Source organism: Oryzias latipes, chromosome 9, assembly GCF_002234675.1.
Source record: "Oryzias latipes chromosome 9, ASM223467v1".
Lineage (NCBI taxonomy): Eukaryota > Metazoa > Chordata > Actinopteri > Beloniformes > Adrianichthyidae > Oryzias > Oryzias latipes.
The window spans coordinates 11,346,421-11,374,310 of NC_019867.2; the positions used below are offsets into that span (position 1 = coordinate 11,346,421).

The 27,890-nt window shown below is 36.8% G+C and overlaps 1 protein-coding gene across 2 annotated transcripts in view; it reads right to left on the reverse strand.

Moving 5' to 3' along the window:
• Positions 1-27,890, reverse strand: part of LOC101174433 (netrin receptor UNC5C) — a 199,128-nt gene that overhangs the window by 57,395 nt on the left and 113,843 nt on the right. For both annotated transcript variants that reach the window (XM_011479047.3, XM_004072344.4), the window contains exons 3-4: positions 25,242-25,385; positions 14,177-14,280 (exon numbers count right to left, since the gene is read on the reverse strand). In XM_011479047.3, the coding sequence (XP_011477349.1) occupies positions 14,177-14,280; positions 25,242-25,385 (248 nt within the window). The remainder of the gene's footprint in view (positions 1-14,176; positions 14,281-25,241; positions 25,386-27,890) is intronic.

The window sequence follows — 27,890 nt, forward strand, 5'->3', positions numbered from 1 at the left end:
GCTGTACAGACACAGTTCTTTTCGCCTACACACACACATTCACACAATGATGGCGGCTCTATTGGCAAACACTGGCGCCAACTTTTAACCAGCAGGAGCAATGGTGGGGTTCAGTGGAACCGAGCCTGCGATCAGGGGTCAACCACTCTACCTCTGCACCAAAGCTGCCCTTTGTGTAACACTGGATTTTATAACTGAACTTTATACTTTTAAACTTTTGCCTTGCCTGTGTCTGAAACATTAAGAAAAACCTCTACATTTGTCTGAAACGCTCAGAGAATCCCCCACTGGTAAGTGAAACACCTTTAACTGTAAATATTCTTTATCTGTAAAAACACACCATAAAACATCAAAGTTTCAGGGTTGACATCTGCTATGTGAATAATGTTTTTGTGAGTCAGTACCACTGAAAAGTGTGTGTGTCAGAGCAGACTCTGCACAGAGGAGGAGTGCTGATGACACTCTATAATCATTTAAGCATGAAGAGGCTGTGAGCTGATTGGGGGTATGCTAATCCTTTTTAATTGACTCTCCAGTCCTCCAGTGTCATTAAACCCCCCAAAAAACAAAATCAGCTTTGTTTTATTAGTGTGGTCAGCTGAGATATTAGATATCTCCTCATTTCTTATGTGAAGTTAACAAAGTAGAGTCTGGGAAGCCCGAACAAAAGAAAAATAAATAACTTATTAATTTTTTTAATGAATTATATAATTAGGTACAGCTTTGCCTAAAATATAAAAAATTAAGTTATTTATCACATCTCCAAAAGAAAAGTTAGTCACACAGCCACTACGTATATTTTGCGCATATTTCATGGTAAATATTGGTCAAATGTGAATATATGTGACAAAAGTGAGAAAAGTTATAGTCTTTATGTGAAATTTTCCTAAATGTATCACGAATGAACCACGTTAAAACTAGGGAAGAAGTATCAATAAACAATGCAAAGAACATGTATATCAACGTATGCCAAATCTGGCCCAAAGTGCATGCGCTAATTATATCATTTTAATGGGATATGTGTGCTGTACACACAATATAACAGTTATACATTGTTGGTACATGTGTGAAAATTCTGTTAGACATATTTGGAACAGTCATGAAGAGCCACAAATTTGCATCTTCAAAATTACGCAAGGATTCACGTAATATTGCATACAAACTATGTAAAATATGCATAAACTGTGTAACTCTCAACAGACCAAAAATTTGAACAGCTCAAAACTGAATTCACAAGAAGACCTATTGGATAAAACCTTTGACGGACATCTGCACACACAGACAAATGAAAAACTCAAGAAACACTTATGAATTACATATATCACATGTGTATTACAAAAGATTGAAATTTTCTATCTGGAAAATGCGCAAAATGTACCTAGTTGCTGTGTGACATGGCCTTTAGGCTTGTGCAAGTACCATACTTTCCACACTGTAGGATGTACCGGATCATAAGTCAATTAATTATTTATTTCAAAATGATGTCATATATAAAGGCAAAGCAAACTACAAAGCACACTTTGCGAGAAAAGAGAGTAAGGCCACTCCGTCAGTCAGTCAGATTCAATTAACTGCTCTCACAGTATAGTTTTGGAACATGTTTGTGTCACGCTAAAAGTTAGCCACATTAAAAACGTTTGCAGCGTTAAAATAATACCCATAACTTCTAACCTGCAGTACTTAAAAAAAAGACTGATATTGCTAAAGCTTAAGTTACTGTGAACACAATAACTTAGTTAGTAGTTCAATGTCTTTTCATGGTTTAAAGTAAAGCAGTTCATTTCAAATATAAGCTTACTTGAGTTCACCACATGCAATGACCTTGAGGAGGTCACTGGGAGGTTGATAATATGCTTTCTTAAACATATATATTATAAAAGTAAATAAATCACACACTGACAAAACCTCCTTCAGTAGTTCAGTAAAGACTACTTAGTTGAACACTGATGTTCTCAAAAAGCAATTTAGTAGCTGCAATTCCTCAAAGCTTTGGCTTATTAAATTTTATAGTCTCTGTCTCGAATGAGAATTTACTGCCCCAATTGCTCAAGATGTGAAGTGTATAAAATAATCCTTTGCCAGCTGTCAAACAGGAAATTATTTTGGGGAGAGGATTCACCCTGTTTTTGTAAGTGAATTACAGATTTAGGTCAATTCTACCATGATATTAATTAAATGTTAATTACTACAAATGTAATTTAATTCAATCAAATGAGGGGAAAAAGAAAGAGGACGAACAACTTACTAAACTTGACAGAACAGAGCAAAGTTTTGTTGTTTGACAACACGGCACCCTGTGTCACAACAGTGTGTTCATTCATCCGTGACAACAGTGTGAGGATTGCCAAGGGCAGAGCGAGTAGCTGCAACACACTCTTCACTGTCATGTTGCCATCAATCCTCAGCTTTGTCTCCAACTATGTCAAGACAGACGGGAGACGTGGAGGAGACGACGATCCGGAGAGTGACAGAGGGAGAAACAAAGTGGAAGAAAATGTGTAACACACTGAAAAGTCAACAACAACAAAACAGAAAAAAAAAAAAAACAACGGAAAAAACATTGGGATGAATTATCTAAACTGAAGCAGTACTGAGAATATTCCCAAAAATTGTTAGAGCATCTAAGGAAATAACTTTAGGCAATGTTTTACAAAAACACAGCAGAAGATCTGACTTTTCACGACTCTTGCGCTTAGACAATTAAACAAAGGTGTAGCTTAAATTTCAGATCTCAAAGAAATATAGATGTAAGAAGTTGTGGTAACACTTTATATTAAGATTCCTTAACAAGCTTTGTTAACACATTAACAAGCATTATAAATGAATTTATAGGGTGTTAGTAAGACATTTATTAGTACAATAAGTCTAATAAGGTTTATTAAATTACTTAGTTAACACATTTACAAGCATTATTATTAGGATGTTTTCAAGATGCTAATAATGCATTTACTGATATTATAGGTGCTTAACAAATGTGTCAATGTTAATAAGCTTAATAAGATTGATTAACAACCTTTGTTAACAAATTAAGAATTATTATTATTGTTTGGGGTTCTAGTAAGATATTTATTAGCATTATAGACGCCTGACACAAGCGGAAGTGTTCATAAGCTTAATAAGTTTTATTAACTAACTTAATTAAACTTAATTAATAGGCTTTATTAATGTGTCAGATGCTAGTAAGATATTTATTAGCATTATAAATGTCTTGCAAATACCTGAAAGTGTTAATAAGATTTATTAACATCTAAAGTCAGACCATTGTCTTCTGAATCCATATTACTAAACTGCTTATAAGCTTTACAAATGTATAAATTAACTCTGTTAATAGTTTATTAATTGTTTTGCAGCACCTCATCTAAAGTGTGGACGTTTTTTAGCACAACCACAAAGCGTAAAGATTGTAAAAAGAACTTTATGACATTAAAACAGACTAAACATACACAAATCGTTTTGTAAAAGATATATAATAATTTAATTCAGACAAATAAATTTTTTTAAAACATATATATACTGCTGTTGGATGACTAGCATCATAGCTAATAAGGATAAAGTATTAGCATCTATCCTGAGTGAAACATTCATTGAAAATCCCATCACCAGGAGACAGTTCTCTGCATTCAATGCCAACTGCATTCAACCACTGTTGCCTTGCTTCAAAGTCCACTAGAAAGTTGCACAAGTCAGTAATTTTTGAAGAACGAAGACAATAAACCTACAGGAGTCATGCTAAAGCTAACACGCTAACGACCGACCGGTACAGAGTCAAAGATGGGCGGGGCTTTTTTCGTCACCTGTGTGAAAGCAAAGTCTAAGAGGCCATTCAATTGGCTGAAAGTGAGCACGCCTGCTTTGCTGATGAGTTTGATTGACAGATTCATTAGCCAATGGTGACATTAGTTAACCTGCCCATCTTTGATTCATAGATGGGCAGGTTAGCGTGTTAGCTTTAGCATGGCTCCTGTAGGTTTTTTGCTTTCCGTCTTCAAAAATTACTGGCTTGTGCAACTTTCTAGTGGACTTTGAAGCAAGGCAACAGTGGTTGAATGCAGTTGGCATTGAATGCAGAGAACTGTCTCCTGGTGATGGGATTTGCAATGAATGTTTCACTCAGGATAGATGCTAATACTTTATCTTTATTAGCTATGATGCTAGTCATCCAACACCAGTATATATATATGTTTTAAAAAAAATTATTTGTCTGAATTAAATTATTATATATCTTTTACAAAACGATTTGTGTATGTTTAGTCTGTTTTAATGTCATAAAGTTCTTTTTACAATCTTTATGCTTTGTAGTTGTTCGTGGTAAAAAAACGTCCACACTTTAGATGAGGTGCTGCAAAACAATTAATAAACTATTAACAAAGTTAATTAATACATTTGTAAAGCTTATAAGCAGTTTAGTAATATGGATTTAGAAGACAATGGTCTGACTTTAGATGTTAATAAATCTTATTAACACTTTCAGGTATTTGCAAGACATAATGCTAATAAATATCTTACTAGCATCTGACACATTAATAAAGCCTATTAATTTGTTAAGTTAGTTAATAAAACTTATTAAGCTTATGAACACTTCCGCTTGTGTCAGGCGTCTATAATGCTAATAAATATCTTACTAGAACCCCAAACAATAATAATAATTTTTAATTTGTTAACAAAGGTTGTTAATAAATCTTATTAAGCTTATTAACATTGACACATTTGTTAAGCACCTATAATATCAGTAAATGCATCATTAGCATCTTGAAAACATCCTAATAATAATGCTTGTAAATGTGTTAACTAAGTAATTTAATAAACCTTATTAGACTTATTGTACTAATAAATGTCTTACTAACACCCTATAAATTCATTTATAATGCTTGTTAATGTGTTAACAAAGCTTGTTAAGGAATCTTAATATAAAGTGTTACCGAAGTTGTTTTTTTTAAATTATTTTTATGGCATTGTATCAGTTATTTAATACGACGGAGTATTAGGGCCACCAAAAAAAAAAAAAATTAGAGCCACCAAAAAAAAAAAAAAAAGGAAAATTACGAGATTTTATCTCGTAAATTTAGGAGATAAAAACTCGTAAATTTACGACTTTTTATCTCATAAATTTACGACTTAAAATCTCATAAATTTACGAGAAAAAAGTCGTAGATTAAGGAAAAAACACCGAAGTTGTCCGTTTATCGGAACCTAGCTTGAAGATGAAGTATGTGGAGCCTTTTGTGAAGCTTCATTTCCGGATTATTATAGGTTTAAAACAAAGAGATTCTGAACCTTTTGGCGACTCAAAATCAGATTATTTTCCGTGTAGCAGTCTTTCCGGGGTTCAGTGTCAGTAAAGCGGAGTTTAATATGTAAAATAAGGAGCTCAGAGACACGTTTGGGTGTAGACAATCGCTGCAGCCTTTATTCTCCTTTTCATTCACATATCCTGAAGTTCATTTGTCTCATTACGTCATGAACCTGTCATCCCAACACCAATCCGGAAGTAAACAGTGTTACAAACGCCCCCTTCTGCAGATGAAATGTCCCGTTTCAGCATAAAACAATAAAGAGGAATGAAAATAGTGTTTTATATTAGCTTTGGAACGTTGAAAATGCCAAAAAAAGTGCTCCTCCTTTTGTGTGACGGAAGCGTCACACAGACGTAGAGTCTTGTCTTTGGTGGAGGAAGAAAGGATTCAAGCGGACAGGTGCAGGGACACCGACGACGGCTTCATCGGGCTGCAGTGATCCTGCAAACCAACCATCAATAAATAAAACTTTAATGAATCGTAAATCAACCAAATGACCTTCCAGACATTTGGAACGTTATTAATAAACATTCAGCTCACCTGTTCAACAAAGTTTAGTCGGTCTGCTCTGCTGCTGCACGGCGTTCACCTGCTGCTCTGCATGCTAACTTCCACTGTAATCTCCTAAAATTACGACTTTTTTTCTCCTAAATTTACGAGTTTTTATCTCCTAAATTTACGAGTTTTTATCTCCTAAATTTACGAGATAAAATCTCCGGATTTGAAGACACCATTTTACCATAATGCTCTGTTTTAAGGGGTTAAAAGTAGGGATGGGGAAGCCGTAGGGGTAGGAATGGAATTTGGATTTGGCCTTAAACTAAACATAGCTCTGACACAAACAAACACAGTACCTGCTTCCTGTCCTCTTAAAGGTGGAGAGAGAAAAAAAAGGAGGTCAACTTAACGAGAAAACCCCATTTAAAGTGATGTAATAATGAGAGGTTTCAGTCTTTGGATTATGATTGATAGTTTTTTTTTTAAGTTGGCTATTTGATGGAGACGAGCACTTTAGGTGCTTACAGTGAATTCCACTGCAGACGTGGGCTACTAGAAATCTTCCACTGATGTGAGAACACTGACATTGAAGTTTAAATAAATAAAGACGCTGAATGCATTTCAAAGGCAAAAAAAAAGGGGGGGGGGGGTGAAAAGGAGAATTTCTTTTAGGGATTTGTTGCAAAGGCAACATATTTCAGTCTCCAGCGTCTAGACAGATGCAGTGATTGGAACCGAATGGAAGTGAACTGAAAAAAACAAGGATTTTATGAATGTATAAAGAGACACAATGAGGGAGACTGATAACCCATCTGGAGGTTTTGCAATGGAAAAGCTGTACTTCTGATGCATCTCTGCACAGTCTGCTGGCTGTGGAGTGGGATCTGACTATGGCCTGGATTTACTGACATGGCTTATCACTGGATGAGCTGCCTCTTCGGGCACTAAAAATTAGTGCTTGCTCTGGTTATACATTCTTTTGATGTCGTTCTCTATTTTTGCTATCTTTTCTTTAGTCCATGCGTCGCCCTCTACAAAAACGCTAAACTTCTATTTGATTACTGCAGTGATCATAATCCCTCTGAGCTTTTCCAGCATTTGCTTCAAAATAAACACTTAAATCTGCTCTTCCTCATCTGAACCATTAGTAAATGACTCTGTAATAGCAGACTATTGTAATAGATTATAATAATCCCCCATACCAACTCAAATATGTATCAATACTCGGAACAAAAAGGCAAAAGAGATGTCTGACTAATCTGCGGATTACGGTAATGATTTCCAGCAGAGGCTGTGGGTCAAGGTAAAATGTGATGGGAGGTGAGCTCTCGGGCTTACCATGGCAGCTCAAAGGGGATTAACGTAGGCAACTGTTCAGCAAGCAACATTACAGGATTGCATATATTGTTTTTTTTTACAAATACAAGCATTATTGTAATCACTCACGCTACACATTCAACATTTTTAAGAGATCCCACAACTGCGGGCTTTTCCTCGTGCATCATCTGAAATGTCTTTGAATGCTTTTAATATTTTCAAATGTTAATCAGAATAACTGCAGACAACACTTCATTTGTATATTGGAAATGTTTAATCTTTCCGCATTTTTCATTTTTTACATTTTTGATGAAGAGTTTTGACTAAAGATCTGTTTTTATTGAAAATCTTTTATCGTTGCCTCCTAGCACCCCAATCCGTTTGAGAAAAAAAAAAAAAAAACAATGTCCCAAAATGTTTTTACGATGACTCTTTGGGATAAGATTTATATTTGAAATCACAGCCTCATGTGGTCAGAGAGTTTAATTTATGTTTTTTATGCAACCTTAGATTGACTGTACAGAGATTAATGATATAGTAAATAAAAACGTTCGTTAACCAAAAAAAAAACAAAAAAAACTTCCTTAATCCAAATAAAGAAACATCGCTTCACCCATTGTATTCTTTCACTTGCTTTGCCTTCAAAATTCAAAACAAACGATTTCTGTCCTGAACACATTTGCAGTTCCACTTCCAGTTGCTTCAATAATGTCTGTGTCACAGCCAATGCAAGCTATAAAACACAAACACTGGACAAAAGGTTGATGTATCTTATTCAGAGGAATATTTAAACTTAATTTGTGACTTGAATGCATGTTGGTTTTCTTAACATTTCTGTAGAAAAGTATAACTAAAACAAACGTTTCAAATACTTTACACCTAAAGACTGCAGTGAGACGACACAGCAGTTAAAGAGAATTATCTCTTCCTTTAGGTTGCACTAATTGAAGTTGTAGATTGAGTGGTTAAGAATGTGACGGGAACTTGACCGGACTCCAGAAACATATCTAGTTGCTGTCTGAAAGAGTGTGTGTGCGTGTGTGCGCGCGCGCCTTGAATGGACACATGAAAAGCCTGTCACCACACACTGATGTGTTTATTTCGGTACAGCTGGAGTAATCACTCACACACAGAGACAGACGCAGACAGGCACGCACAATACACACACAAGTCCAAAAGTCGACCTGGCATGTGCAGTCCTTTAACTCCGCCTGGCCTTTGGGGGTTATTCCCACTCTTTTAACTTTTAAGATTTATTTATTTTTGCTGTCACCCCGCTGCCTCCGTGTCTTAATAGCCCCCACAGTGTTTGCGGAAAAAATATATTGTCAGAATTTCTCTGGCCCCAATGTTTCCAAAAGGAGTCTCTTGGATTTCATTTTGTGGACAGATTTGAAATACCTAGCAAAAAAAAAAAAAAAAAAAAAAAAAATAAAGGAAACAAAGACATTTTCATTGCAAGTAAACACTCGGCTGCACCTGTTGCCAGGGCTCTGGATCTGCAGACTGTATCCATATTGACTTTCTTGTTGAACTGCTGAACTCTCCTTGCTGAATCCAATAGCTTTCTATTAGCTTTTAAAGGCTTTATATCACAGTGCAGAGATTTAGATGCATTTCTAGGATTCCACAATACCTCAAATTGTGTCTCGCTGGAGCTTGGGATTGAAAGAGAGGCAGACGAAGAAACATGTAGAAGACAATTGCTTTTCAGTGGAACAGCACTGTCAGAGGAGAATGAAAAAGGAAGTAATAGTGTGAAGGTGAGCAGACATTTTCTTTGCAGCCTGGGATTAGTTTGACCCCGACCTCTCAAGGCTAGCAGTTGTGCTATGATCACAGACTAATCTGTGCTTTTGTGTGGATTTTTCCTGCACATATGTTAGCACCAATGAACGTACACGCACGGCGAGGAGAGCATGCTGACATGTTTACTCCCTGCGCTGTACAAATGTGAATGTAAATTTTGATAGCGTGTGTGCAGAGACTCAAGACTTTCATGAGGCATGTTGACAGCTATGGGCCAGCTGGGCATTCATATATCGGTATCACATGTCAGGGCAATAACCCCATCACGCCGACAACTTTAAGGCAGTCGTCAACTGTTGGACCAACAGCAACTAATATTAGAAACGTTTTTAGAGAGGTTAAAGGACACCGACATCAAAGGACCATCAATCAAGAGGAGCAGTTGCACATCAGAAATGGTGACAGAAAAAAGTGGAAGCACAGAAAGATCTGATTAAAACAGAGAAATAGAAAAGATAAACATTTCCACTTAAGTCAGCAGAGAAGCGGCGAAATCTATTCCGTTCCTGCCCCCACCGTCACCTTTTTCTTTTCTCGATCTTTCTTCACATTGTCTGGCTGAGTGCTCTGCCACTCTCTTCGTTCTCTTCTATCCTCTTAAGAGAACTCTGCCGTTAGGGGTGATTGAAAATGACCGTCAAACCCGAAGAAGTGGAACCTGATTTGGTGACTTCTTACCTGCGACCTCCTCCTAGCTCTGCCGAGCTCCTCACCAGCGCCATAACAAATTAAATTTTGTGTTTTCATACATTCAGGTGGAAGCACAAGAAAACAGATGGAAAACAGCAGAGTAAAGAGCAATCTGAATTGCAAATAGATGGCTTGTAGTTTCAGCCGTCTGGGACCGGAAACAAAATATGCGAGCCTTCCAAAATAGATGCTTTTTATGTGGGACGTTTGATGAGAGGATAAAATCTGACATGGCTGTGGCATTCAGTGTATTACACACGAGTGGATGTGCCAAAAACATCTGCGTAGATAAGTATAACTGTAAATATAATTGGTTGAATGCTGTAAAGCATTCAACCCTTTGTTTTCCTGTTTCTCTTTATTTATTTATTTATTTATGGTATCTTCCGCCGTTTTTTGGCACCTAACTCCTCCTACAGTTTTTATCCAATTTTAACCATTAGACTATTAAAACGTTCAGCTCTTTCAGCTTATTCCAGCTATGACTTTTGGTTTTTCAAATCCTTGTACTTTTTAAGATATTCCAGGTTGTCCAGGATTTTTTCCCCCATAGAAATACATAGGAAACCCCACCACCACCCCCTGCAGAAGCTCGCTGGTTCAAGACCCGGCTCATCAGCTTTTACAAAAATATATATATTTGGTTGAATGCTGTAAAGCATTCAACCCTTTGTTTTCCTCTTCTGCTATCTTCCGCCGTTTTTCGGCACTTAACTCCTTCTACAATTTTTAACCGATTGTAACCATTCAACTTTTAAAATGTTCAGCTCTTTCAGCTAATTACTGCTATGACTTTTGGTACTTCTAATCCTTGTACTTTTTAAGATATTCCAGGTTTTCCGGGAATTTTTGCTCCATTGAAATACATGGAGAATTTTTCGTGCAGAAGTTCACAGTTATACTCCTTCTACAATTTTTCACCTATTTTAACCGTTCGACTATGAAAATGTTCAGCTCTTTCATCTTATTCTAGCTATGGCATTTTGTTCTTCAAATCCTTGAACTTTTCCAGATATTCCCGGATATTCCCGGATTTTCCAATTATTTTGCTCCATTGACAATACCTTTGCTTCTTTAAACCATTGTAACGTCAACATGCTTTCAGGTAGAGACACCGTTCAAACATTTAAATGTTCAAAAGGCTTTGGACTTCAACATAAGGCACAAAATTATTATGGGATGGCAACACCACCTACAGTTTGGCGGCCATTTTGTGCCAAAATGTGAGGCAATTTTAAACTTCTTCAAACTTTCACCTATTTTTACCATTCTACTATTACAATGTTCAACCCTTTCAGCTTATTCCTTTCAGCTATGACATTTGGTCCTTCAAATCCTTGAACTTTTCCAGATATTCCCGGATATTCCCAGATTTTCCAATGTTTTTGCTCCATTGGCCACACCTTTGCTTCTTTAAACAATTGTAACTTTAACATTCTTTTGGCTAGAGACACCGTTCAAATATTGAAATGTTCACAAGGTTTTGGACCTCAACATAAGGTTCAAAATTATTATGGGATGGCAACACAACCTACTGTTTGGTGGGCATTTTTTGACAAAATCTGAAGAAAATATTGCAATAAACGTCATCCATGGCTGGAACTGAACATATTGAAATTCACTGGATCTGGACATATAAGGAATGTGGGCGTGGTTAGCAAACAAAGTTCGTTGCTAAGGACGTCCAAAAGTTTACTTTTTCCGATTCATCTGAAACCGACGTTGATTTGTTCCTCATCTCCAGGCGACCCAAACATAAAATGGTTGCTATGGAGATAAAATCAATAGAAAAGCTGCCATTTTGAAAAGACTGGATTTTCTATCAACTTAGAACATGTAGCTTTGACCAATATGATACTCTCAAACAATGTGTTTTTTTGAGTCAGTTGATGATGTTGATTCCAATGCTAGCACTTTTGGCCATTTTAGCAACATCTTCAAATTTTCAACAGTTCAGCCATTTTTTCAACAATTTCAGCTTTCATGCTTAACTCCTACAAATTTTGACCTATTTTAGCCATTCTACTATTACAATGTTCAACTTTTTTAGCTTATTCCTGCTATGACTTTTTTCTCAAATCTTTGAACTTTTAAATATATTCGAGGATTTTTGCTTCATTAAAATACATGGGAAATCTTATAGCTTAACTTCTTATACAGTTTTTTACCCACTTTGACCATTCTACGTTTAAAATGTTGAGCTCTTCCAGCTCTGTTCAGCCATTTCTTTAGCATATTCAGCTTTCATTCAGCAATACAGCATTCAACCCTGCATTTTCTTCTGGAAATGCAGCCCCTTCTAGTTGAACTTATTTTTCATACCCTCACTTCCTCTGAGTATCTTCATGACTGTGATGGATGGGCAGTCTCCTTGTAGCGGCTTGTTTGCAGCTTTTCCGTGGTCATATTGTGTGAAGCTTGTCACAACAGGTGTGGGGTTTAAGTTCTGATAATATGGGGCACTTAAATTGCACACAGGTGGATTTGATTAAGATAAATATGTGACTCATGCAAGTAAGTGGAAGTACCAGATCTTAGATAAAGGCATCCTAAGAAAATAGTTGTATTTTTTTCCTTCAGCACATTTTGTTTTTACAAATTGAAAATGGAAACTAGGCTTATGAAAAAAGAAAAATGAATTCAAACACAAATCTACAGGAAAACATAACTTTGCAAAACTGGGTAAATACTAGTCTATGCAGGACAAAGTAAAACCAAGTGCTTACTTGATCCTTTAATTATTTTTCTGTACATGTGCGAGCCATATATAGAGTGATTTCTTACTGTAATATGCTGCCTCTAGAAATATTGGCAATAAGCAACCATAGTGGTTTTGAAAGCTAATCTTAAGAAGTCAATAATTCATAAAGAAATTTTGGACTCTTGTACATTGTATGGTTTTGCCTCTTCTATTTCTTTGAATCTTAAAAATGTTATTGATAGCCTATGCTGTCAATAAAACTCTTGTAATAATGTTTTTATCTTTAGAAATTGAACCTAAAAAGATTAGTCTATAAATGGTAAAGACTAATCAGGATCTTAAAACAGTCTATTTTCCATACTATAAGGCCCACTTAAAAAAACCACGATAGTTAAGTTATGGTTAATGGCCGACGAAGTATGCATTATAACTTTTATATATATATATATATATATATATATATATATATATATATATATGCTGATCTTTCCGATGGGTTGAATTAAGCATCAGTTCAGAGAGAAAGTTCACCTCTTACCGCTTGTTTTTGTCCAAATGATGAAGCAAAAGGTTGTTTTAAAGAACCCGGCGCAGTGATACAAAACACTTAAGCTAGGTGACCGGAACTTCTTTTTTCACCGTGCGGTTATCCTGTGGTATATCACTTTTTAATGCACACCGAGCAGCCAATCAGAATCGAGTATTCACCCGGGCCATGGTATAATACGAGTTAATTTTGGTTGTGCATGTTGATGTCAAATTGATTTGAGAGGTATATGACGCTCCATCATAATGTCACCCTGCTTTTTTACGAGTTGAAAACAAGGTTGGGTGATATTTTTAAAACGTTAATTAAATTGATACTTTATTAATCCCACAATATCGGACTGTGTTTTTTTTTTTCTTTTCCTGTTACTAACAAGGTTGAGTTATCGTAGTCACAATAATGTTTGTTTTAGCTTAGCTAGTTTGTATCAGCCTGTTTTTATGTGTTGCAAACAAGGTCGGGAGTTAAATATTGTGAATTGCTAACGTGGCTATCGCTTCTAGCAGGGCTAACGTGTAGCGTGTTACAAACAAAAAGCTTCTCTGCTATGTCCAATTTCCCACCCTAACCCCTAACTACTAAAAAACTATACAGTGCGGGGCTATGTAGTGCCCTGGATTTTTAAAGCAATTCGGACACCAAGCTGACTACTTTTTTTTTTCTTTTTTTTTTAATGGCGAATAGGAAGTCATCGATTTCACAAAATGAAAATCTAATTGATATGAGCGTTTTTCGACAATTATTTATGAATCCACTGTCTTCTGAAGATAAAAAGGCTATTGGTTTAAAAAAATACATCCAAACACAGTTTTTTGGGCAAAAGTTGTTCCACCGCAATGCATTGTGGTCTATAAACGCCAATCTAGTGAGCATCAAAGCACACTAGTTTTTCACTGGGAGTTCGGGGGAATTTCTAGGGCACTTGATTTTGAAATTTTAGATTTGGACAGAACTACAAAATGGTGAACGAACTATATAGTGCACTATATAGTGAGTTGTGAAAGAATTTGGACACCACCCCAGTGTTACTGTGAATGTTGCTAATAAAAATCTGACCAACTGACGAACTTATCTCTGAATTTTTTCATCGCGTTTAGTGCGCTTTTTAGTTCTGTGCCCCTTATATATGATTGATTATATATTGGTTTGTTTTTTGCCTTTTTTTTTAAATCCCTATTTGGTTGCCTTTGGCTCAATTAATATGTAATACCATAATCTATAATTATTGTTTCCTGTCTCCCTTTTTTTCCCACCTTTCACCTGATATTTTGATTCAAATTTCTCACTGATAAAAAAAGAGCAGTAACATATGTCACATACCTCAGCTGCAGGTATGCCCTCTGGGGGCCGGCACTGTAACAGCACTTCCTGTTCCAGTGAGACTTCCTTTCCCAAAGGTTCCTGTTCAAATGATTTCTTCAGATCTGCAAGGACAAATAAAAGTTGGCAATGATGATTGAGTATATTTAGCCATGAACGTTTTACATGTTTGTAAAGGGAGAAGTTCGAGCTAAAGCTACACAGTTAGCATGTAAGAAATCAAACTTTAAGAAATAGATAAAAGGGTATAAAGATTAAATTACTGATTATCAAGAGCTTAATACTTATTCTTTATAATTAATACACATTTTGTGTGCTCCTATTGAGTTTCACAAATCTGTCACATGATCTGTAAGGCATTAACATCAAAAACAGCTGATTTTATTTTTATAATTTATCATTTTACCACTTACTTATTAATTGACTGAGAGTTTAACTACCGGTAGCTTGAAGCCAAGACTGGGTCATTTCAAAGGGGAAAGCTAATTCTGAAGTGTACTCATGAAAGACAAATACATAAACAAAAATTAGCTGAAATTATATTAGTAACATAGAAATATGTCACTTTTAATGTAACATTACATCTATAAAACACTTGTTTGTATTTCACCCCATCAGTTTTTATTACCATAATAATTACAAAACAACAAAATGTGGCAAAAATTTAGAATTTTCCACATTATCATTGCAAACCGTAATATTTCTGTCAACCCCAGCTAAACTTTACCCCTGATATTTTATTTAGCAGTGTTCTAAATTATCAGATATGTATAATAAATATATATATAATAACTGAGCAAAAATTATTTGGCATAGCTTTAAATCCAACAGCCCTTAAAATGAAACATATACAAATAGTATAATTTTCCAAATACCCAGAAGGCATTGTGACCTGCTGCACAAATTACCTCGCACAGCCTCTTTTAACAAGGAAGAGTAGGTTCTCCACTGAGCCTGTATACCTCATACCCAGATAGCAATAACTTAGCTGAACGGAAGCTTTTTTCTTTTGAGACTTTTTTTTTTCTTTTATCAGTCACAACTGAGAGGTCAAGATCATAAAGTAGGACATTTCAAGTTTTACCTGTCAGTTTACAGTTTTTTGCCAGTATAAAAAACACAACAATGAGCTTAAATTTGGAGATACAGATCCATCCAGTAAGATGTTAATAACTTACCATACAATCTCATATTGAGGGCCTAGGTCTAAAGGAGAAGCTTCTAGCCATCTTTGCATCTACTGAAACTGGCTAAATTTCTGAAGGATTAATGTGCTCTTCTCACTTATGTTAATATCATAGGTCAGTTCATATAAGCTGTAAACTGAACCAGCAAGAGATCGGAACAATGGGTTTCAAATCCAGTATTACCGAAAAAATGTCTAATTCAGTGCAGTACAGATCAAGTTTGCTTTGCATCGGGTCAAAATGGCTTGTAGCAATGGTCCATGTAACGCCTGCTCCTTCTGAATCCTTCTGAGGCTAGACGTTGGTCCAGATTTGTTACAACAATGAATAAAAAAAATATTAACCCAGTTGCTTTTCCTATAGTGGGATGGCCTTTTCCAAGAAAAACTTGAAAGTATAACTGTTTTGCCACAGGGATAGCATCCCAGCTGACCCAAACATCTTCATGAATAAATAACAACGGCTTTTTACACAGACCGTTTTTTTCTAAAAAGTTGTTACTGTCTGGTCTAACTATTTTACTTTTGCTGAGTGTTTCTACACAAGCATAGCTAGACTCCTCCAGCTCTTGACAATCTAAGGTATGGACAAAGTACCTATTGTTCTCTTGAATAAAAAAGACAAAAATGGCTCCTGCTTTGTCTGTAGCCCCTTTTTGAAAATAAAATCATGGAATGGCTACTGTCCCGTGCAAGAACGCAGCAATTCTTGAGAATGCTCACAAAATTCCAGTAATGGCCTTTATAGAACAGAAACTTTAAGCCCATAAACAAACCTAATTTATATACAACAAATCTACTTTTTATCAGATTCCTGGTTGTACAGCTTTATTGGTATAAAGCATTATGTGAGGAAACAGAGAATTGCCGATGCTGAAGGATACCTTCACAATACAGTCAATCTCTCTGAGGGATGAATGCCTGAACAGAGCATGATGGTTCATTATGGGAGTAATCACCCAAAGCTTTAGCCCTAAATCCACCACATGGCTACCCACACATGCAGAGCGAGATTCAGGCAGACAAAGACAGAACATTGCAGAAAAACAGATACAGTCACACACAGATGAAGAGGCAGGTACGGCTTGCCCAACCCAACACCATTGCTAATAAACAAACTCTCATACGGTAAAAATTGTGTAAAACAACTGTAGACACAAGGATTAAAAAAAAGGAAGTGCTTGAGGGAGGAGGCACACTTCTCTGATGCCAGGCAATTTCAGGAACAATTTCCTGATCTTAATTAGTAAGGGAGATGGAGAAATGAGGAGTTGGCTGTCAGTGGATTTCCATAAAGATTGAGAATGAAATTAAAGGGGATTAAAGCAAACTGCTCGGGGATGGTGGCACACACTGAATCACACATTGTTTGGTAGAGGAGTATGGTTTGACAAGCCTTTTGCAAGTTTAGAAGCAAAACAATGCTTCATTGTTTATTTGTCGATATATTCTTGAAAAATATATGTGATTTTGTCTTGATCATGGTCACAGCATTGCCCACTGGCTTTTAAAGCACCACAGACCACAAATATCTGTCCCTGAAAGTTCTGTCTCTCTACGGGAGGGAAGTGTGTGTGCAAGAAGGAAATGACAGCTGCACTAATTCACTGACTCCACTTTACTTCCAAACTGTAAACAACACTATCCAGCTTCATAAATATGACAAAAAGCCATGGAAATCCTCCAAAGAGGCTTTCAGACTTTTAGCATCACATCAAAGCTGAGAGCCACAGATCTGGTGAAAAGCGTTGTTCAATGTGAACTGAATGCAGCCGTGTCAGCACCTATTCAGGAGAAAGACTTCTTGAACAAACTCCTCTTTGCTTTTCTCCTCTTCTGCCGTCATGTGTCTTTTTCCAACTCCTTACTTCTCCATCTACGAGTTCCTCAACCATTGCTCAAGTAAAACTGTTATTATGTTTGTGGTTAGCTTGTTGCCTCGGGCACCTCTACATAAGCACATTTTAGAGCAATTATCCAAAATGGGTGTCTCTGCCCGCATGGTGCGCACACCAAATTAAAGCAGTTTTCCCTGATGCAGCTGCTCAAGCAATAAAAAGCAATGCGAGATACTTAGAAATAGAAGAGGAAAGTACTCTCACTTAGTCTCAGAGAGGATCATTATGATTGATTTTCCTATATGATGGCATACTTTGGAAAAAAAACAAAAAGAGAAAACCTAATTCCTTGGTTTCTTGCTATAAATAGCTATAAATGATAAATCCACCTGGAAAAAAGGGCAATCAGAAAGTAAACGGGAAATAAAACTGAATTATTGCTCGAATTATAGATTTATCTGAGAATATAAGGAAACAAATGAGCATTTATGAAGCAAAATTCATCTGACAAAAAAGGAAAAATATCATATATTATCATAATGATGAGAACATGTTTTTTTATTCTTTTCTGGGAAATCATACATTAGCATTATGCAAATGTTGTTAGCATTCGATTAATTTGTATGTACAAAAGTATCCACCACTGCATTGCTCATGGGTCAGGGTCAGATTAAGGGTCAGGGCATTCTGCCCTTAAGATTGTTTTGAAATTGTAAAGAAGTTTTGCCATTTTATACAAAAACTTTCAGACGTGCATAGCTGTGGGGCACTAATGCACAACCAGCCTCTTTTTCCTATCTTATGATTTTTTTTTTAGAATAAACTTAAGATAAGAATTTTTTTTAACATAATAACTAAAAAAAAGGAAAGTTAACATTCACCACAGCTCCAAGCCCTGACACAAGAAACATGACACCTCAAATGTGTGAACTGTTCAGCGCATCACAGCTTCACAGCTGATGTTCGTTCTCTGAAGAAGTGCCAGGGAGTGCAACATCCTCTAAATGAAGGACAACGAATAAGACATTACTGTGTGGCTAGACTGGTTATGAAAGCTATCCATTCATGAATTTAAACTTTTATTCCTTCTCTCTTTTAAAGTAAAGATTAAAAAAAAGGTATGTTAATAATAGGAACTAGTTTTCTGATCTTTAAAGTCCCACTCTGATTATCTTTTGATGTATTTTGACAGCATTCCCAGTAGTCTATATGATTATGCTTGTTAGGCAAAATAATAAAAAACAAAACAAAACACTATTGTTTGCATTGTGTCCACTGGCATGGAGCAATCTCACCCATTCTTCCCCTTTCCATTCTCTGTTTAAACAGAAGGGAGCTTGTGGCCCGCCACGCATATTTTCAGTCTTTTTCAAACTGCATTTTTTCATCTTATCCTGATTCACAATAATTTCAAGAAAAATACCCCAAAAAAAATGTTAAAAAAATAACACAGTTTACATTTGAACGGTTCTTTAAGTCATTTTTTATGTTCAGCATATTATGTTACAGGGAGTTATTTTGCAATGTTTTGGTTCATGTTTTTATTTTTTTAAAGGGGTTTTAAGTGTTTCGTTTTTTTTGCTTTGTTTTTTTTACTAACACTTACAGCCCTAAAATAACCTTTTTTGACAAAAACTAGAAAGCAAAATACATTTGTTGTATTTAATGCAGGGCAGTCAAACCAGACAGTGCTGCTTTTAAATGAAGTTTCTATCAGGAAAGGCTATTCAGATGCTTATTTTAAAATAAGAACATGTATAAGTGGCAGGCTATCACACAAATAAAGGCATAGTCACTGTTTATTTTAACTCTGCAGTACAATACACTTAATTTAAAGAAAACAGATGAGTTTTTACCATTTAGATTTTTTACAGATGCATTTGCTTTTGACTCAAAGTGTTGTTGTTTTTGTGAGGCTAAATGTTTCATTGCTGACTTGCATCACTGTCTGTAAATAACGTTTTTAATTCCATCTTCACCTGTCGAGCAACTGACAACACAATAGCTGTTAGACTCCTGTGCTCCTGTTTACTTCATTTGCTTTTAACAGCCAACACTCACCAGCAATTAAAAAAGGCCTTCTCACTTCAAAAACAAATTAGCTAATAATGCTCTAATAGTCTTGTTTTATATGTTGACAGTGTCTACGTTATGTGCAAACCCTAACACAATAAAGTCCTATTGTAGCATTTAACAGTGTCTGAAGTTTAAATCTTGTTTTATGTGATAAAATGACTACAATGTGAAAATCCAAATGCAGGCGGAACAGCCAGCTCTGGTTCTGGCACGTTTAGAGGAGGATCTCGGTGGGCCTGCATGAGGATCGAGCTCAGGTGAGAACACTGGCAGGGAACATGGTTGGGTTGCTAATGGACTCAGATGGGAGAACTTAATGAAGGATCCCAGGTGTAGCTCTGGAGCTAAGTCAGGAGGGAAGGGAGGGACCTGGCCACAGCAGCAGACCGACCGGGACCTTTTGGGTTCTTCTCCCTCTGAACATTCTTCACTCAGAACAAATGGCATGCCCAGCAGACAAAATTAAGTCTGTTGGAGGGGAAAATAGAGCACTAGGCAATGTCAGGCTCACCCTCTGCCAGGAAGAACCTCAAGAGGACGGCTCCAGAGCTGGCCCAGGCTTCAGGCTGAAGAGTTGGATGCTGAGTGGTAACTAAGTTAAAGTTAACTGAAATAATGTTCCCCTGTTATCCTGCAGGGTTGATGCTAAACTAAAGAGTCTGAAGGAAGCAATCAAAGACCCCAATGCAAAGTTAAATTCATGACTCTACATATCAATATGAACTAATTAGTTATTTCTTGAATTTTAATTTGAAAAAAATATTTAAGGGAAGGTAGTGAAACCTTTTTTTCACATAACAATAATTTAAACCAAACCATGGTAAACATAGAAATACATTTAAAACAGAAAAGCATGTATTTTGTAAAAAATTGGTTTGAAACAAGACTTATATTAAATTATATATCACATTTTTAAATGACATGTACTTGGTTAATTGATTTTTTTTTTTAAAAGCCAGACCCTCTACTACCGTCGTCCTTGAATATTAGAAGGCTTTTGAAATATCTCAATGAAAAGAAATACAAAGTAAGTAAGAAATGAAAGAACACAGTGACTTTTGGAAAGGTTTTTTTTTCTTTCTGTGTGGTTACATAAGTGACTTTCAAATGTCCCCTTCTGCAGTGCTGCCAGTTGTTTGCTGAACTCTCCACCCTGTGATTTCAACAACCTGTGATCAGTTCCACACACCAGGCTAGGTCAGATTTTCCCGGGGATCCTGGTTTGAAAAATGAGTCATTAGGATGAAAAATAAAAGCCCCAAAGACCTGCCTGCTACCTCCACGGGGGACCAGAAAACAACATAATTGTTTGAAATGTGAAGCTGACATCGACTGGTAGGAAAATGACTGAACGGGTTGAAAGATTTAGAGCAAAAACCATCAAAGATTATTATTGCGAATCAATCAAACATTTAGGGTTTAATTTGTCCAAATACAGATTATTATTACAGTAATGGCTTCTTTTTTTTTTTGCTCAAAAAAGTTTTTCCTTTAGTTATAAACCATATGTTTTGACTTAACCACAATTTATGAATCCAAGGTGAGTTTTCTTTTTACATTTTACCAACACGTTCTGCCTTCCTCCAAGTGAAGGCTTTATTTTTCCCCTTATTTCCCACACTTGTAGTTAAAAAAGTGACTGAGTGAGTTCTGTCTGAGTAAATCAACAGTGTGGCTTACCACTTAAACACATAAGAGTACCCCGAAGCAGTCCTTGACATCTGGGAAAAAGCTCAGTGGCTCACAGCAGAACTGAACCATTATAACCACACTCTGGCACACAAATGCACAGTCTGTGGATTCGAACTATAAAAATGTTTATTCAGTGTTTGTCACTGCCATGAAGTCACCAAAAGCCCATTCCAGAACGTCTGTGGATGACATCAGCAGGAAAAAATTACTGAGGGACATTTGTGCGTTTCTGCGGCGGTCAGTGTGAAAGTGCATGTGCACTGGTGTTCGATATAAATGTCAGTGTGGCTGGCATTAGTGTTAATGTAACTGTAAAGACGTCATTTTATACTTTAAAAAGTCAAAGGCTTTTTATTATTATTGAGGCTATGATTGTAGGAAATTTGATACCAGAGAGGCTTGATAACTAAGTGCAGTTGTTGCCGGGTTACAAGAGACTAATGATGGGACCCCACTGCAGGGTTCAGTGTGGAAAAGTCGGTACATTCTTCCAGTTAAAGAGCAGAAATCCAGAGTTTCATCTTGTTTTAATACAACTCTGATGCAAACACAAATTTGGGACGCTTGGATCATAAAACCACATGAAACCCCCTCACTGATGCTTTCCAGATGACACAAGAAGATGTTTGTGTCGCTGTGTCCCTGAGTGTCTGGACTCCTGATTGCTATGCACACCAGTGTCAGAGCAAGGTGGCAGAACAAATTGCCATCATTTGAAATGTGTGTGTTTGTGTGGGCACAGGCTTATGTGCAGGACTGAGAAGTTGTGTGTGGGTGCGTTTTGTGTGTGACCTTGACACTGATAATCCATAGAAAGGGATGAGACTTGACCTGACAGCTAAGATCATGGCTCATAGTTCACATCCATTTGCACGTATTTGCTCATGTTTTATATTTTTAAAACCTTTTCCTTCCAAACTTAAAAAGTTCCTGAATCACTCACAATGTATGCCTCAAAAATTCAACATCGGTTTGACCATTTTTAAATTTTCTTTGACAGATTTACTCATTTAAAAAAAAAAAAAAGGAAGAACAATAAAGACATTAAAAAGAGACAAATGGGGTTTCCTCTGCCACAAAGTGAACTGATAAACAAAGAGAGGTGGAAACAATGGGATGAAAATAAGTGGTAAGAAGAAAGGCTCACAGAAATGCTGAATTGCTGTTGCACGGGGCACGGTGTAGTAGAAAAGACACTTTGCTCAGCAAGCTCCAGCTGCCAAGAAGCATTTTAATCACAACAGCTGATCCAAATAAGAGCCGAAAGCAGGGTAGGTCAGGAGGTTGGGTCGATTTGAAGTAAAAGGTTATCGCAAGAAAGGGCTGAGTATAATCAGATGTGGTTAAGAGAAAAATCCCAGTTATAATGGAAAACGACAATGTCAAGGGAGGAAATAAAGACTTTCAGGAAAAATGAAAGATAACTAGACTTTTGCTTTTTAGTGTCTCTTGATCTTTACAGCAGTTTATGAGATGTCCTCCATCTTGTTTCCAGTAGTTATAGTCTGAATCGAGTCACAAAAAATGGTAAAAGAGAAAAAAACTAAAAAGAGATCACTAATTTCTTATTTTTATAGTCAGGATGAAGATAAAAAAATGTATAATGACTCTTAGAATGACTTTATTGATGTTATCAGGTTAGCTTTGGCGTTACAAACAGACCTTTCAGAATGTTAGATTCTTATTTCTAGTGATTTTTTTTATCATATTGATTCAGATGGAAGGGGAACAGGAAACAGAACAAAGCCAAGACTCCGCAGATGATTTAATAAAAGGTGAGGTGAAGTGGCAGTGCTCAGCTGTAACACACGATGATGTCTGTGCTGATGACAAAGAAAGGTTTTTTTTTTGTGTCTCGTTTTAGTTCAAAACAAATTGGTCTGTACATCCTGGAACTCAAACACAATGTTGTGTGTCACCCACTTTATTATTAGAACTTTACTGAGCACGGCTGTGTGCGTTTCTGTGCTGCCGGTGCCTCTCAGCATGCATCGGCCCCAACGAAAGCCAAAAACAACACATTACCCAGCTTTCGTTGCACCCCAAGGAGGGTCTTCTCTGTTCAAGGATGTCATTAGCGGAAGTTGGAAGGATATTTTTGACTGTGGTCCATAACTCTTTGCTGAGAAGCAGAAAAAACATCCTCTTCTACAAAAACACTGGCAGTTGAATCAAAAGGCACACTGACATCTGCAGTTGGATATTGTAGCATTTTGGGACTTACCTAAAGGATCCAGTGCATGATAGACGAACACAAATGATGTCAAAGCAAACATACATAGGAAATGAAATCATGTGTTAGCCTTTTAGGCCATTCTGAAATTAATTATTGTAATGCAATGGAGATTAAAATGAATCCCATCATGTTTTGGTCAAAATCCAAGCTGCTACATATGTGACTGCAAGACAGCAAAAAAAATAAAAATAAAAAAAATGCCCTCAAGCACCCACAAGTAAGTGTGTCAGTAACAGGAGAAAAGCTTAAATAACCTAAAGAGAAATACAAAGGTCTGTTTGATGGATTTTCAACTGCAGTAGGAATATGAGCAGCATGGGAAGACAAGACTTCCCGTCTGTTGGAGTGATGCTGTCTGTTCTGCTCCATAATGAAACTAGTACGGTTTAATAAGTACCGAACAGGTTCTTTCTTTAAAAGGGCCCCAATCACATCCAAGCAGTTTCTTTTGGGTAAATTAATCAGAAAACGATCTGGTTTAACCAATATCTTTTCTGGTGTTAATGGTGTCCTCACTCCTCAGTGCTTTTCCCAAACACATTGACTTAAATAAGGACGGAATGATGCATATTCATATGTCTGAACTATGTCTGTGCTTTTTGGGGGGATTAATTTATTTTTATTATGTCGTCATACTTTTGATCTGTGATGTAAAAACCTTATAAACAGCTTGATCACTACTGGAACTTCACATTTTTCATTGAATTTGAGAGGCAATAGTCAGTACAAAAATGCTTAGTGGCAAATATCCATAGGATTTTTGATAAATATCTTGGCAATGTCGCTTTCCCTTTACTTTTAAATAACTTGATTCAACTAAAGAACTACTTCTTATGCTTCCCTCCCTGTGTCATAACTGCATGAAGATCGTCTGCCAGCCACAGCATTTCCGGTCTGGTTGGGTTTTATCCAGCATGTGTGCTTTTGGTGACCTTACTGTCAGACTCCCAGTTGTCTTATTAAATTCTTCAGCAGACCATAACAGGAAACTACCGATGGTAGACTTAATTATTAGAAACAAGCCTCAGCTCAGATAAGTTCCTCATCATGTCATTTAGTGTGAATGGTTGAGAGATTTTAACCTACTTCTGGTTTTTAGCCATTAAGTCCAACATTATCCAAGTTTAAATGTTTGTCATATGTGTGAGACGTTTTGTATAAAATGATAAAAGTACGATAAAAGTAAAAAATATGGTATTCATTTTGAAGTTTACATTACTTTGAACACCCAATCTAAGTGAAGGGAAAAAACATTTTTAAGAATGACTCTTCAAACAAAGTTATGGGAAAAAGTCGCCAAAAGGGCAGATTTGTGAGTAACGGTATGGTTTCATGCCAAGAAAGAGAAACCGCAGTTGCCATATTTGCTTTGATGGTGGGTCTGGAGAGCTACAAAGAAGGTCAGAAGAAGACGCCTTGTGTCTCTGTAGGTCTAGAGAAAGTCTTTGTTGGGAAACAGAGAGAGAAGCTGAGGTTTGTATGAGGAGGTCTGGAGTGGCAGAGACGTTTATTGTTGTGGTCAAGTGTGAGAGCTTTAACGCTATGTTCAAACTGGGCATGTGACGCATACTTAGCATATGGTGTTCAGACTGGATTGTTGCTACCCAGCTTGAAAAGGGCTTGGTGCAAAATGTCGAAGCATTCCAAATCTTTCGAATCTTTCTCTAGTCTTTTTGTTTGACAGCTTAATGCCGATATATAAAAGTCTTGGTATCATGTGATCACGGCCGGGGACATCCGCAATTTCTTCTCAATGAATAAAAAAAAAGGCCATCCACATGTCACTACCACATCCGAGTCTCTGATTGGTTAAAGTTCAATTAGTTTAACTTTCAACACGTTCAATGGACGCCCTTTGTATGTAGAACCCAAAAATGGTCTTAAAAACGTCTGTAGTGACACGTGAGAATAAGAGTTTTGAACATGGAAGCCCAAAATGCGCATATACATGCAGTTACACAGAGCTTTCATTGGAAGTTGGTGTGAACGTAGCTCAAGAAGTGGTGAGGTGCTTCGTTTCTACAGTGTTGTACTTACATGCAATGCGAACGTGCGCCTTGCGACTCTTGGTGGTTCCAGCCGAGCTCCAGGCCACACACTGACACCAGTAATCTTCAGGACCAAACAGCTCCTCCACTTGCTGACGTGTTATTTCTATACTGGCTTCTCTGACTACCAGACCTGCAGCAGAAGGGACAAAAATCAGTATTTACATGATCTACTAGGATTCAAATTTCCAAGTAAAAAAAAAAAACTCCTTCAGAGTTAATAACATTCAAGAGAAATTCATGGTTAGTGTCTGCTTAATCGTCTAGATGTCATTAGGACTGTGTGTATGCTTAAGAAGCAAAAGCAAATATCAATGCAAGTAAAAATAGGCATGGGGAAATCACTCAGTATCTAATGGGATTTACAAAGCCAGATCATTGTAGAAAAGTAGAGTCTGTACCATTTTAGATTAAACTTTTAGAGACTGCTTCTTTGGAACCCCACCAGCTATCTGACTGCATTCCGTTGTTCCTTTTTATCTGGGGTTTGAAAACAACTCCTCTGTAAAGCATAAAAGCCAAGATGAAATTACTGCACCCTACAGATAGCACAAGGAAGAAGAAATGAAAAGCAGTGTAAAAATAAAACAAATGAGAAGCAAGGGATAAAACTAGGATTGCAAAGAGCACAGCTAGAAAATTAAGGCAACAAAAGCATATTTCATAAGGATTGAAAAATATGAAGAAGTCATTTGATGGAGAAAAGGGGAAAAAAATTAACAAAATCAGAGGCTTATTAGGAGAAAAATGGTTTGCTTTACAGAGAGGATATGAAGGGTAAAGTTAAGCAAGAGGAGTAGGCTGGTAGATGTAATGGAGAGCTACAAGACAGAGGCCCAGAGAGATGAAGATAGGGGATGACAGGCTAGAAGGTGGAAGAGGGTAATAAAATGTGAAATGGAAAGGAAAGGAGATAAAAATGGATTTGCGTTAAAGTATGGGGGGAGCGGAAAGAAGATGAGGGGGAAACTGCTATGAGAGAAGGATCTGGGCAGTTTATTTCAGGTTCAGTAGTGTTACTCTATGGGGCTTTACAAATCTGACGTGGGTCTGCTTATGAAGACCGGGAAAGTTCTCGCCACTGGAGAGATGGTTATAGCACACGAGATGTCATGAAGGCAACGGGGACTAACAGTCCCAGGCAATATGTGAAATCCTGTAGATAGGATTGTGGCGGGCTTATAAGGCCATTAGTGGTGTGAGAATTAAAGAGAAACCCATGAGAGCAACACACAACACTGGCTTTCAAGGAAACCCGCTGCAAGAGGCAGCTTTTAAGATAAAAAGAGGTTGATACGATCAGGCATATAGATAGGCAAAAGAAGCTATTTAGAGTGTACGATGAACAGCTCAAGTGTCAGCAACAGTAAGGCCACAAACCAGAGGTGTTCAGTTAGTATTACGTCCAGAGCAAACACTCTATGAAGGAGGTAATGCACCGATTCACAGCTTCGAATGAAAGAGAAGCGGAGAACCAGAGGCAGAGGTGGAAAAATTTGACTACTAAAGACAAAATTATAACCAGAAGCAAAACCTGACAGCCAGCAGGCCAAGACTTTGAATGAACATTAAAAACATTTAGTGGGAAGACATAAAGGGCAGGAGGCAGAGGTAGGAGGTGGAGACCAGTGAGTGTGCTACTTCCAAAGTAATGAGGAAAGTGAAGCAATTAAAGTAAATGGCTCAAATGAGGCAGACAGCTAGTTATGGCAAATGGACTCAAACAAATGCAAAGAAAGCATATGGGATGGTACATGAATAGAAGGATGGGGTCTGTTGACTCAATAAGAGCCGCGGAGGACGGTTACGCTGAAGAAGCAGCGTTAAAAGCCTTTTGTGACATGTCGGGTTTGCTTTGGTAAGATATTGTTAACAAATTAGAGAAGTTCTGATAACATGTAACTGGTTTCATTTGCACTCTGCGCTGCAATGTAATTTAATAAGAACCCATGGTGACATCAGTGTGACAGTAAAATATGTAACAATTTGGGATTCTATGGTCCACTTGGTTTGTGGTAAAGCAAACAATTTTTTTCTGGGAAAAAATGGGTCTGGGTTAAGTTGGAAAGCTATTAGTTTTTGTTTTTTAAGGAAATTTAAATTGAGTTGCAGCAAAAACATGTTTTTAAATTTAAAAAAAATATGGAAAACATGCTCAAAACATTTGACTAGGAAATTATACAGGTAGAGAATGGCTTATTGTTATGACAAAAATAACTGCTTAAATGTTTGCTTAATTTACTTCTATCTTTTGTCATCCATCAGTAATTAAAGGAAAAGTTGTGCTCTTTATGTGAATATTTCACTGATGTAATACGAATGAACCATGGTAAAACCACGGAGGTAGTACGACTAAATCACACTAAGAGCATGGAAATCAACATAGTACATAAGCGTGATATGTGTGCCGTATACACGATATAAAAGTTATACATCGGTGGTAAATGCATGTAAAGTCCATAAGACATACGTGGAACGGTCATGGAAAGCCACAAATTTGCATATGCATCTAGGAAAAGATTTATGTAATAATTGCAAATAAAATTTGCGTAAACTGCCTAATTCTCAAATGACCAAAATGTTTGAACAGCTCAAAACCAAATTCATGTAAAGACTCGTTGGGGGAAACCCTTGATGG